Here is a 12545-nt window from a genome sequence, read left to right on the forward strand (position 1 = left end):
CCGGCGCCTATCGCTCGAGTCACAGCCGGGGCTAATGTGCTTAGTGGTGGTATGATGTGAAGCACTCTTGCCACCAGGTGTTGTCCCCACAACGTGGCCGCCGGCCAGTCCGTCGGGGTCGGGGGTATGCGCGTGGGTGTCCGAAGTCACCCCTTTGCCCTCGCCGTCCGATTCGGCGGGGTTGCTGCCATGGCTGAATGTCCCCTCTACTTCCATGGCCTCTAGTTGCCTGACGTAGTGGGTCCAGCGCTTAGCCGAGCGGTCTTTAAGGGTCTTCGGCTTGAAGAGCTTGCAAGCTTGACAGGTAGCCTCGGGATGGTCTCGTGGGAGACAGATTGCACGTATTGTGCTTATCCACCCAGGGAAACTTCCTACTACACTTAGGGCAGAATTTGAATGGAGTACTCTGCATATGTTATCAAATGGCAGCGGGCGGGTATATGTAAGAAAGGGGGGAAAAGAGCCTATATGACCACCCCCACTCTCCCTACTGTATAGGGCCGAGGCCAGAGGCCTTCCAAGGCCCGAAGTCCGTCGTAGCAGTTCTCGACGGCTGATTTCCACGATCTTCACCAGCATCGATCTTCGCCGCACGGTGGAAGAGAAAGGGGGAGTATTAACAATTAACGGTAATTGTTAACTATAAATGGCTTAGCGCTGAAGGAACTCTACAACATGCGTCCAACAAGTATGGCGGAAAAAAACAATCGAGAGTCCTACACGCGTGAGGGATCATGGATACAGGGGCAGTCACACTAGGGATAGTATTACTGGCATGCCCTGTTCGACATCCCTTTGAGTTTCGAAAAACAAAGTAATACTCTGCAGCTTCCACTAGATGTCGGCCTATGCACAGCATGTGATCTAAGCAGATTACACACATACACACACAATTTGCTACTTACCCAGTCCAATCACTTAACTGCCTCCAAGGGGTGTGACAGTGGAAAGGCCATGGGGGATGGGGTCTTAAAAGGACTGGTAAGTCCCGCCCCTTTTCCAACATGGACCCTGCTGGGGTGGTTCAAGGCCTAAATGGGGCCTGTATTTATTAATAAAATCTCTCTGGTGGGTTAATGGTGGTTTTCTATAGGAGTAGACCCCAACAGACAGTCTGCTGGAGCCTACCGGTGTTGTTGTGAACATGGCACCCCTCGGTGCCACGTCTACCCTTGCTGAGTCCTAAAACCAGTGTTGTGCCGTTCATGGCACCCAGTTTCAGGGATGCCACCAACACTGATCTCCAGCGTCTCCTTGATGTGGCGGGGCTCTCCCGAACCCCTGCGCCGGTGTTCTACGCATTTTTGGGGCGGCTGCCCGGTTCCATCTACGGCCGGGAGGCCATCACCGCAGATAAAGAGGGGTGGAGAGGGGGGGGGGCCTGTCGGCATTCAGGCACTTGTTTTGGGTGGGTGTGGGCTCACTTCCCCCACTTTGACAGGGCCACAACGCAAGCCTTGTTACAATACCAAAAGATGCTGACCTCTGGGCGTAAGGAACATCTCACTAACAGCAGACATGATCTGGGAGGAGTTAAAGGGCGGTGGTAAGGTCCACGCAGGGCAACCTTACCTCTGACACTGGGAACAGGTCCATGAGCTTCTCAATCAGATAGTCTCCGTAACTGTAGTAGGTGGCTAGATCACGGCGGAGGAGAGCCAAGTACTCTGCCCGTGTCCGGTCTGCCTCCCGCTTCTGCCCAAAGTTCTGCAACACCTCCACATTGTCCTTTATGCGCTGATGTACATCCTGCAAGTCCAGAGGCTTAGCAGGTGGAGGAAGCAGGTCAAGGAGAATAAGGAATAAAAGCATGTATGCTACAGGGAATACTTTGCACTAGATCACAAAGAAGTTCTCCCAAACAACTCTCCCATATACATGCAACAGATTTATTCAGACCAAAGAAAGCATATGTACAAAACCATATCTAAAGTCTTACATATTTGATCCCAGAGTACTCTATGCATTACTTAATCGAAAAGTAAACAGACTAATTGTTGAGTGCAGGTGGTCTAAGTTATTGCTATACACTAAAAGACTTGATAAAGTAACCACAGTTCCAGGGCCAAACCGATATCGATACAGAACAGAATATGTCTTATGCATACAAATCTGTAGCATTTTACCTTTCTTGGTGTGAGGGGAGGGTGGATATGAACGTCTGTTAACATACATGTTGGCATCCCCTTCCCCTGCACATAGTAAGGAATTGCAATAACAGATCTTCAAGGAACCTAATCAGCAGCTGACCCCCCCCTCCCCAAAGCACTTCCTTCCCAGACCCCTTCTTTCACTCACCCGGTTGTGTTCATAATGTGCAGTGATGTTGCTATCCAACATACATCCAACATACATGCATTTTACTTTGCACAGAATGTGATCATTTTTGGTGGATCACAGCATAAAAAAATTAGCACAATCTCATTAAACACCTGGATTTAAAGATGGCAAAATCAGGGCGTCAGTACCTTCATGTGTGCATTACCCGAGAACTTCCTCCCCAACCCCTGGTCAAACTAGATTTGGGAGTGTTGTATATATGGGTTTACTGGTATATATGGGTTTGCTGTGCTAGGGGAATGCCAAGTGTTGCTATGGGGATGATGGGCATTCTTTATGTTAAGTCAATGGGCTGTGCATGGTTGAGGTCACAATGCACTGCTATGGAACTTAGGATTTGTTATGTATTGTATTTCGGCAGTTGGAGATCTGATGCTGTCCTGGTTGGGGGTCTCAACTATATGTCTGATACTTGTCCCAATAAACCTGTGTTTATCCTCACCTGGTGTGTCTTGCCTCACTACATTGGCGATGAGGATGGGATTCTGAAGGAGTCTGAGAGAACAACCCAGGCAAGCCTTGATGGTGAAGGAGTTTTGAGACCCCCAGCCCAGCGAATCGTTGCGGACCTACTCTGCAGTCCATGTAGATTGCCCAACGATTGGATTGCGGCGGTCCTTGAAGTGTGGATCGCCGTTTGCTCGTCATAGGCCGTCTCCAGGGCCGTACCCGCTGCCTGGTACTTAAAGGTTCAGAGGTCGGCAGCTGCCAAACCCGAGTGTTGTCCGGTCGCGACACAACCAGTGGTAATTTGTCAAAGAAGTATCAGGACACGGCTGTTGCGTTGTGCGCAACATGGCGAGTGCGGATCGGTGTGCGATGTGATACGGCTCTCAACAAAGCGTGTACAGGATCTAATGGACCATCTTGCTGAGCCGCGAAGAGTGGGTGGCTTCACTGAATTCCTTCTTCCTGTAGTCGTAACGCCAGCTCATGTGATCCAAAATTTGAGACATGGACGGCGAGTGCGTACCTTGTCACGTGACAGCATCATAATTTCTTTTCCTTTCAATCTCCGTTGGTTGGAACTGACGCCTTGACCCCAAGAAGCTGCAACGAGATTAGTCAACCGCCCAGGGCCTTTTTGGGAAGGCGGCGACATGCTATCTATTGAAGAAAAAGGTCGAACATACACTATTATTCGTCCAGGTGAGAAACAACGTGGCAGGGTTTGCTGTTGATTAGTAAATTTAATAAAACTTTGGTCACGTGAGTGAAGAAGAGCACAACTGCTATAGAAGATACTGATACAGTTACTCCTAGCATGCCTTTGTCTGATGTCCCTGTGCCACAAATGTTCATGGGGCCCATGGAAGAGAGGAATTTATCCATTATGTTAAGGCGACATGTAGAAATGGTATGTCTACGGAAAGGAAAGTATCCATGTTAATGCACTTTTTGGGCTATGAAGGGCAAAGAATTTATGAAACACTGCCTGATATTGCAGAATTGGACATTGAAGATGGTGGTAATAACTTTGACTATGCTTTACTTAAATTAGACAAACATTTTGAGGCAAAGATCAGCACGGTGTTGGAACGTTATCATTTCGGAATGGAATTCCAACATGACGGCGAGTCAGTAGAAGAATACATTGCAGCTTTGAGACACTTGTCATAGAATTGCAAATTTGGTGGGTCATTAGATGAACATATAAGAGATCAGTTCATGTTACACTGTTCAAATGATAAAATTCCAGAGGAAGTGTGGTTGAAGGACGATCCTAATTTAGATGAAGTTATAACTATTGCTAAGAGGATAGAGCACACATTTTAGTGTGTGGCGAAATTGGGTACGAAAGACGAAACCGGTTCAACCTATTGAAGTTTTAAAGATTAGTGACCCCAAGAAGGGGGTACTAAAGAGAAAAGGAAACTGAGAAATAAACTTGTAAGAGGGAATTACTCAGTTCAGAGCAAGAGTGGGGCTGGGCAAGCTCAACTGAGTAATAAAAATACTCAGAAGGAGGTTACTTATAGAGGTCCAAGAAGAGAGGAACGTTTATGTTTTAGGTGTGGGAGTGTGCGTCACTTATCAACTTCACCGATATGTCCTGGCAGACAAACAAATTGCTCTATATGCAAGAAGTGGGGACATTTTGAAAACTGCTGTAAAAATTATCGTATAGCTGGGGCTAAAGGGACCATGTTTGTTGAGGAATGTGAGGTTGTATCATCAGGAGAGGGTGAAGAGTCTGAGAGTGAGGTCACTGTTAATATGGTGAAATGTTCTCAGAATGATGTGTGAACATCCTGCGGCGTGGGTTAAGGTGAATGGCCAAGAAGTAAGAATGTTAGCAGACTCTAGTACATGGTCGGATGGAAGATTTACCACCATCTGATAAAAACCCTGGGGACTACAATGGCGGGGAAAATAGAGCTTTTGGGGTGCTGCATGGCTCATTTCAGTTTCAAAGGGAGAACGACATATGGCAAAATATATGTTACAAGGAAGGGGGAAAACCTTACTCAGGTGGAAAGAACAAAGGTCTGGGCATCAAACTGGACCCCAATAGTGAAGAACAAGTGCTTAACATTGGAAATGTCAGAGGGTCTAGTAGGGGGGGTGTTAACAGTGATGTGATAACGAAATATCCCAAAGTCTTCAGTAATGGAGTAGTTTGTCTGAAGGGTATGGTGCACAAAATTACGTTGAGAGATGGGAGTAAGCCAGTGTGCGAAACTGAGACCAATACCTATGACGATGCGGGATGCTGTGAAGGAAGAACTAATGAAGCTGGAAAAGACGGGTATCATTGAACCAGCCAAGGATGTAGAGTGGATTTCCCCGGTTGTGGTGGTACGGAAGCCAAGTGGTGAATTAAGAGTGTGTATAGACTTAAGAGAAGTGAATAAGTGTGTCATAGCAGATCGACATCCCCTACCCAATATCGGTGAATTACTGAGTCGAATTGGTAACGCTAAGTTTTTTGCGGGCTAGACATGGCAGGTGCATACCATCAAATAGATTTAGATACTGAGTCGCGAAAACTTACTGCATTCATTACGTATGAAGGAGTTTATCAATTCCGACGTATGCCGTTTGGGCTAATTTCTTCTTCATCAGTATTTCAAAAAGTGATGGACAAATTACTAAAGGGAGTGAAATATGTCTGGTGCTTCCAAGATGATGTGTTAGTATGTGGGAAAACTGTAGAGGCATTGAGAGAAAAAGTGGATGGGGTTCTAAAGATTTTCAAAGAGCGTGGACTTACGTTACATGGTCAGAAGTGTGTCTTTTGCACTCGTACGGTGGAGTACTTGGGCCATGAAATATCTGAGGGAGGTCTTAGACCCAGGAAGGATTTGGTTGATGGGATAAGAAGAACGCAAGCTCCGAAAAACAAGGCAGAATTGAGGTAATTTTTAGGCACCATAGAATTTTACCATCGTTTTGTAGAAAGTTTTGCGGATAGGGTAATAAATTTGAGAGCTCTGCTAAAGAAAGGTGTTGAATTTGACTGGGATAGAACTTGTCAAAAGGAGTTTGAAGAAATAAAATCGAATATTGATATGGCGAAACCATTGGCTATGTACGACACCAAGAAAAAGACTATCTTATCGGTGGATGCTAGCGAAATAGGGATTGGTGTGGTTATGTCCCAAGTAGGAGGGGATGATATGGAAGATGTAGTTTTACATGCTTCACGCATGTTGAAAGGGGCTGAGTTGAATTACTCTGTCATAGAAATGGAAGCTCTAGCGTGCCATTGGGGAATTGAAAAACTGAAAAAATGTGTGTGGGGTCAGGAATTCATTTTGAGAACTGACCATAAACCATTAAAGGCAATTTTTGAAAGTAAAGGCCTGGATAAAGTCTCAAGAAGAGTTGCATGCTGGGTAACCAGGTTACAATGCCTGAAATTCAATATGGAAATTGTCCCTGGGAAAAGCAATGTACAAGCCGATTATGCTTCGAGGTTAAGAGTGGATAGTGGTGATGAGGAGAGTGAAAAATGTGGTGATGTTGGTAATATGGTATTTGCGACCACTGACTGAAAGGGTGATACAGAGAGAAGAGTGGATTGAAGCTCTGCAGTCTGACGATATGTGGAGACGCATCATGGGTTTCGTCAGAGAAGGTTGGCCGGAAAAGAGATTGTTGTCGGGAGAGGAGAGTTCATTGTGGGAAGTAAGAGTGGAATTGTCGGTGAGGGATGGCGTACTATATTGGTGGGACAAATTGGTTGTTCCTGGGAATTTGAGAAGAAGGCTGGTGGAAATTGCCCATTGCGGTCACGTGGGTGTATCCAAGACTAAGGATGTTATAAAGGCTGATTATTGGTGGCCATGTTGCGATCGAGAAATCGAGAGACTTGTAGGTGAGTGTGTAGTGTGCATTAAATCAGGAAAAAAATCTTTCGGCGGTGGTCCAGCCAGTAAGAAAGACGTTGATACCAGAAGGTGTGTGGCAAGATCTTGCCATTGATGTTCTGGGCCCTGTCGATGTGGGTAGGGGACGAGGAAGGTTTATTATTGTCTTAATAGATATGTTTTCAAGGTGGACGGAGTTTAAAGTATTGAGGGATGTTGCAAGTCAATCCATTGTGGAGTTTTTAGAGAGTGTTTTTGAAAGCGAGGGATTGCCAAGGACCCTTCTCATGGTCCACAATTCACAGGTAAGTTGTTCCAAGAATATCTTTTCAAATGTGGAATTCGGCACAAGAAGACTGCATTGTATATTCGCAAGGGAACGGAATAGTTGAGAGAATGAACCGTTGTATAATGGATGGTATTCGAGGAGCAAGTGCATGTGGTAGTGATCGCAAAGTAGCAGTCAAAGAGCGTTTGTATGCTTTACGGATGGCCCCAAATGCTGAAACGAGAGGAAGTCCCTTCGAATTGATGAGGGCGAAGAGGTAACACTGTTATCACCGGCAAGGTTGGGAAGAGTGAGGGAAACCAATGAGGTTGTAGAGGAAGTTAAAAAAAGAATGGAAGAACGAAAGGGTAAATAGGTTGAGAGGATGAATGAGAAGTCCTCAAAGAGGAAGGTAACAATTGTTGAGGTGGGTGATTGGATCAGAATACGGAAGCCCGTAATAAACAGGAAAGGGGATCTGTTGTATTCGGATCCGGTCAAGGTTGTCCAGGTGTACAGAGGTGCCGTTAGGACAGAGAGCAGCCAAATTTGGAATTTGTCAAGAGTTGCGAAGTTAAGAAAGCAGATGTCTTGAACCATCCTTGTGATATGTTAAAAGTGCAATGTCTGCTGATGTTATATTTTATATTCACATTTTCTTTTATTATAATACCAAGTTAAGCTAACTAACATTTGTTATTAATTTTAAACTTTGTTTAGATAGGGGGGGTGTTGTATATATGGGTTTACTGGTGTATATATATGGGTTTGCTGTGCTAAGGGAATGCCAAGTGTTGCTATTGGGATGATGAGCATTCTTTATGTTAAATCATTGGGCTGTGCATGGTTGAGGTCACAATGCACTGCTATGGAACTTAGGATGTGTTATGTATTGTATTTCGGCAGTTGGAGATCTGATGCTGTCCTGGTTGGGGGTCTCAACTATATGTCTGATACTTGTCCCAATAAACCTGTGTTTATCCTCACCTGGTGTGTCTTACCTCACTACAGGGAGAGCGTGCTTACTAAACACGCCCAGATTCCCCATACTTGCCATACTGCCTCACCACTTAACAGTAAAAAAGATGTACATTTCTCATACCCAGAATCCTCACATAGAATATGGAAGATCCACCGGTTTTACAGAACGGCAACTATTAGGGAGAATTTTCAGTTTCTGTGCTAATTCCCTTTAACATGAGAGACCCCCGGGACTCTGGACTTTTGATTTTAATCTCCTGCGTGAGAGGAACTTATTACCACCCACTCACTGTTTTTCTCTGACTGGGACTTATTTGTTACTGTTTTATGGGGTCTGGTAAAATCCATATGTTTAATACAGGCATCTGCTTTTGCTTTGTGACACCCAGCACCCAATGTGCAGTGCCACTGAAAGGTCCCTTGGGCTTCTCTTTATGTTTAAATACATTTTCTTGTCAGAACTACAGTTCCAAGAACAGTAAGATAACTATCTTACTTACCTTTCCTTTTGCGAGTCCAGCACACCACCATATGTGGGAGTCTGGAGGGTTAAATTGTAACTTTCTCCCACTCCTCCGGTAACATTTTGTTACAACTGACTAACTTGGCTGGTGGCAGTGGTTACATTTTACCAACTTTTGTGCAGGTTATTAGCAGGCCGATATCTCAGCTACAGTACAGCACCCATGGGTGACCATTTTCTCGAAATGGCCCCAGTCTTGTGCCATTTTTCATTTGTCCGTTCCTGCTGGTCTTTTCTTCCATCTTTTAGAGTAGATTTGAGTCCTTTTTGAGTTTTGCCTTTGGCGGGCTTCAGCCCTGAAGTCCGCCCAGACTCCAGTGTGTCTGGGAAAGCAGGAAGGGAGAGAAGACAGAAACTTCACTGTCCTTTGTAGGTATACCTGGCTGAAACCATTTGTAACTGGGCAGCTGGCTATCTTGGAGGACAGCCAAACCCAGATGATTGACAGCTCCGAGTGTGTGAATGACTGGGATCTAGCATAAAAGGCAAAGATTTTTGGATACAGACTACTGGAACAAGGAATCCGAAGCAGAAGACGAGCAGAGACGCCAGCAGCACCTTCCAGGACAGTGAAAGCACCAGTGAAGCCTTGCAGCTGTGCTGACCCCGTTTTCACAACGACAGGGAAGACCTGCCATGGACCACTTCCTCCCTTAGGCTTTTTGGACCAACTAGGCTCAAGACTTCATTTTGGGCCAATCCCACTTGCTTTGACTTTTCCGAGCTGCAGAATCCCAATACCCAGGGTACCTCGACCATTATTGAGTGCATCGTCTTCCAAAGATCAAATCCAGCTGAAACTTTGTAGGCATCCGTGTGGACCTACAGAGGCAGGAATTCTTTACCAAAAGTCCCCTCACCAGATTTCAGAACCAAGTTAACCAAGAGAATCCGACCAGCAATGATATTTTCTCCTTGGCGCCAAGAAAATCACTAGAGTGAGCTGAATCCATTGCTGCCGACCCCTTCTCCCGAGTGCTACCGGAGAAGGCCACCAGAGGTCTCCCCGGTTCATCACCACGACCAAGGAGCAGGAATAGGGGTCTGCAATGCTGCACCTAGAAGAAAGCCAACTACAATTTTTTTCTTCACTTTCAAGGTATTGTGGGGGTTTGGATTGTAAATACCTGGTGCCATTCTTGGTGTTTCCTGGCTTGGGAAGTGCTGTTTTCTTCAACTGAGGGTTGACCTAATATCCTTTGTGCAGGCCTTGCAGCTTGTGCACAATCAGGTAGGCTCCCCTTGAAGCTCCTGTGTTTCTTCAAGAACCAGTGACTGGTTATCCAACTTCATCGGAAGATCATCAGAACTGGAACTGCCCATTTGACTTTGGCTGTCCTCGTTTCCCAAAGGTCCATCCTCTGATCCTATTGGCTTTGGCACTGCTAGCTCCTCCATAGGTTTTATGAACACTTATTGCTAGGAAACAGACCGCCTATATCCCCCTGGGAGAGTATACTTGTTATTAACAGTTGAAGTGTGTTCTACATAACTCTGAAACTTTCCCTACCAGCTCAATTTTGTAAAGGTGATATATAGAAGTGCTGGTACTGACCTTAAATGATGCCACTCTGTGCGCTGGATATGTAAAGCAGAGACAATGTTACTAATCTGCATTATTGTTGCTTATATAACTTGATTCCATTTCACATTGAATGTTATTGTTAGTTGCTGCCTTTTAGATTTGCTTGTGTGCCTTGTGTATACATAAAGTTATCTTAAACTGTATTTATTCAAGTGTTTACTTGGATACCTGTGTGAACCAATTTCATTGTACTGCTCTAAAGCTCACATAACTCCCTCCTAAAATAAGCCTGAATGCTCTGCCACTCTACCGGCTTGTGTAGTGAAGGTCCATATTAAGAGTTGGATCCCTAATATCAAGAGATGAGTCTTTATGAATTCCCACACCAGTTGGACTTTAGAAAAAGTACCTAACACCAACACCCAATAAAAAAAAGGAGGTTGGTAAAGCACTTAAATGAAACCTCAGTACTGGGCCCTGCCAAAATTCCATAACATTTACTTCCAGAATCAAGGGCAACATGACCTTGAAAGAATCATCCTATAGCAACAAGCCCTGCAAAGCTCACAATACACCACAAAATATACAACACATACCCTTATTAAATACTCCCAGAAACCCAAATGTATCCAGCAGGATATGGGAGGTGAGGATTAGACCGTTTTATATATGCCCCCAAAAGTATTTGGAAGCCCCATTGTATATCACTTTAAACACACTAGTGTGAGTGGGATCAGTCCTGTATTAAAATAGACCTGCATCAAGCAGCTGGAGAAGAGTGCTAATTTCTTCTTGCAGGTGCAGCAACAGAGCAGAAAGGAAATAAAGGGTGTCTGTGGCATGTGCGTGGCCAGAGGTAGACCATGGCACAGTTTAAAGGGAGTAAGATCGTTTTCCTGGCACCAATGCTTTTGCACACCAGAAAAGCTGCAGAGCTAGCTTGCCTTGGGTGACACTGGCGACCAAGTATATTCAGGTGTGTGCATGTGGCCCAATTAGTTAGGCTCACATCAAACAGAAGATCACTGAACATGACCCAAAACAACTCTCACTAGATGACTACTATATTTTCGTAATGCACTAAACCAGTGATCTATTTTATAGCCTTGGGCTTAATACACAAAAGGATATTTTCTTTCTCCATTTCCTGACCGCTTGGCAAAACAAAGCGATCTTCTGGGTCAATGTTGAGCTGCATGTCTGAGCCGTCCCTCTCTGCAGCCTCATCTTCCTCTTCAGAGCCAGACGACCCCCTAAGTAGCAACAAGAGGTTACGTTCAGTAGGCAAGTTCATGCTAGTGCAAACAGACAGGGCCGGGATGTACAAAAAAGGACAAAGCCACACAATAAAAAAAGTTCTACTCTGAAGCCAAGCAGGGGTTTGGGTCGTTGAAATCAAGATGATCATGCATAGTATATAGCAAAGTACATAGTTCATAGTTCTGGAGTGTACCATGAACTTCCTCTTACCCATAAACTCACACTGGCCCCATCTTTACTCTCTAGAACGTTGACTTTCTTTAACTCAAGAGTATCGAGTGGACCTGCCTGGCTTCTTCACCATCTAAGGTACAAAGAATCATTTGTGCAGTGAATGGAGATCCAGCGGTGTGCTTGAAAAGTAAAGAGGGATTACTTCAAAACAGTAAAGAAAGTGAGAATGGGTTGCATACTATTTCACAGGGTCAGAAAATGGAGACTAACACGAAAAGCCAATGGGAAGCCTTCATGCAAATAATGTTTGCAGGGAAGGGCAAATAGGATGGAAAATGGATTTTGTGAGGCGAATGAAAGGCCCTGAGAAAATCCAAAGAACCAGAGTAACCAAATTGATGTGAAGGCCTTATGCGCATAGGGAAAAAAATCCATGTGCGCAGCCCACTACGCTGTGCAACAGACATGCAATTCCAGCACCAAATTAAACTAGTTGTGAGCAGACTAAACTTCCAGGGGAAGCCATGAAGCGAATGGCAGCCCATTTCCATTCCTGGTATAAATTGTGAAATGTCACAAACGCTCATTAAGAGGGTTTTTCTGCACCACTACTGTTGTGGAGGCAGGTGTCAGAGATGCCAAACTTGAGAACCACCAGGGTTTCACAGACACTTATCATTCGCCTATAGATGGGACTAAGCAAAAGGCTTCATGTTAGGGAGAATTCTCATAAATGTGCTAATACCCTTCTCCTTAGAGACCTCCAGCAACTTTGCTGGATTTCGAGGTCTTGATTTTTTTACCCGGAGTGTGTGAGCCTTTTTCCCTCCACCCTCATGCAATTTGATGCGTGTTTTACTCTTGTGTTCTTTGATTATGGAGTTTTAGATAACTCCATAGGCATCATCTTTTCATTTGTGTCACAGCACCCTCAGTGCAGTGACACAAAGGAGCCTTTTAGCCTGTCCCAAGATTTAAAGACCTTCTCTGGGATAAACTGTTTCCCAGAGAAAGTAAAGTGAAATTGACTTTAGTCTTTCCAAATTCCTAGACCCAGCACACCCTGTCTTATAATAGAGTGCTGGAGGGGTTACTTAGTATCCCCTGTGTCTAGAAACTCATGTAGCAGTCAAATGCTACCATGTCCTCTCGAAATGGCTG

The 12545-nt window shown here is 44.9% G+C and overlaps 1 protein-coding gene across 2 annotated transcripts in view; it reads right to left on the reverse strand.

Moving 5' to 3' along the window:
* Positions 1 to 12545, reverse strand: part of NOP2 (NOP2 nucleolar protein) — a 385194-nt gene that overhangs the window by 182408 nt on the left and 190241 nt on the right. For both annotated transcript variants that reach the window (XM_069650683.1, XM_069650682.1), the window contains exons 7-8: positions 11082 to 11203; positions 1573 to 1772 (exon numbers count right to left, since the gene is read on the reverse strand). In XM_069650683.1, coding sequence (XP_069506784.1) covers positions 1573 to 1772; positions 11082 to 11203 — 322 coding nt within the window. The remainder of the gene's footprint in view (positions 1 to 1572; positions 1773 to 11081; positions 11204 to 12545) is intronic.

The sequence above is a fragment of the Ambystoma mexicanum genome, chromosome 3p (genome assembly GCF_040938575.1).
Source record: "Ambystoma mexicanum isolate Mex_15411 chromosome 3p, UKY_AmexF1_1, whole genome shotgun sequence".
Lineage (NCBI taxonomy): Eukaryota > Metazoa > Chordata > Amphibia > Caudata > Ambystomatidae > Ambystoma > Ambystoma mexicanum.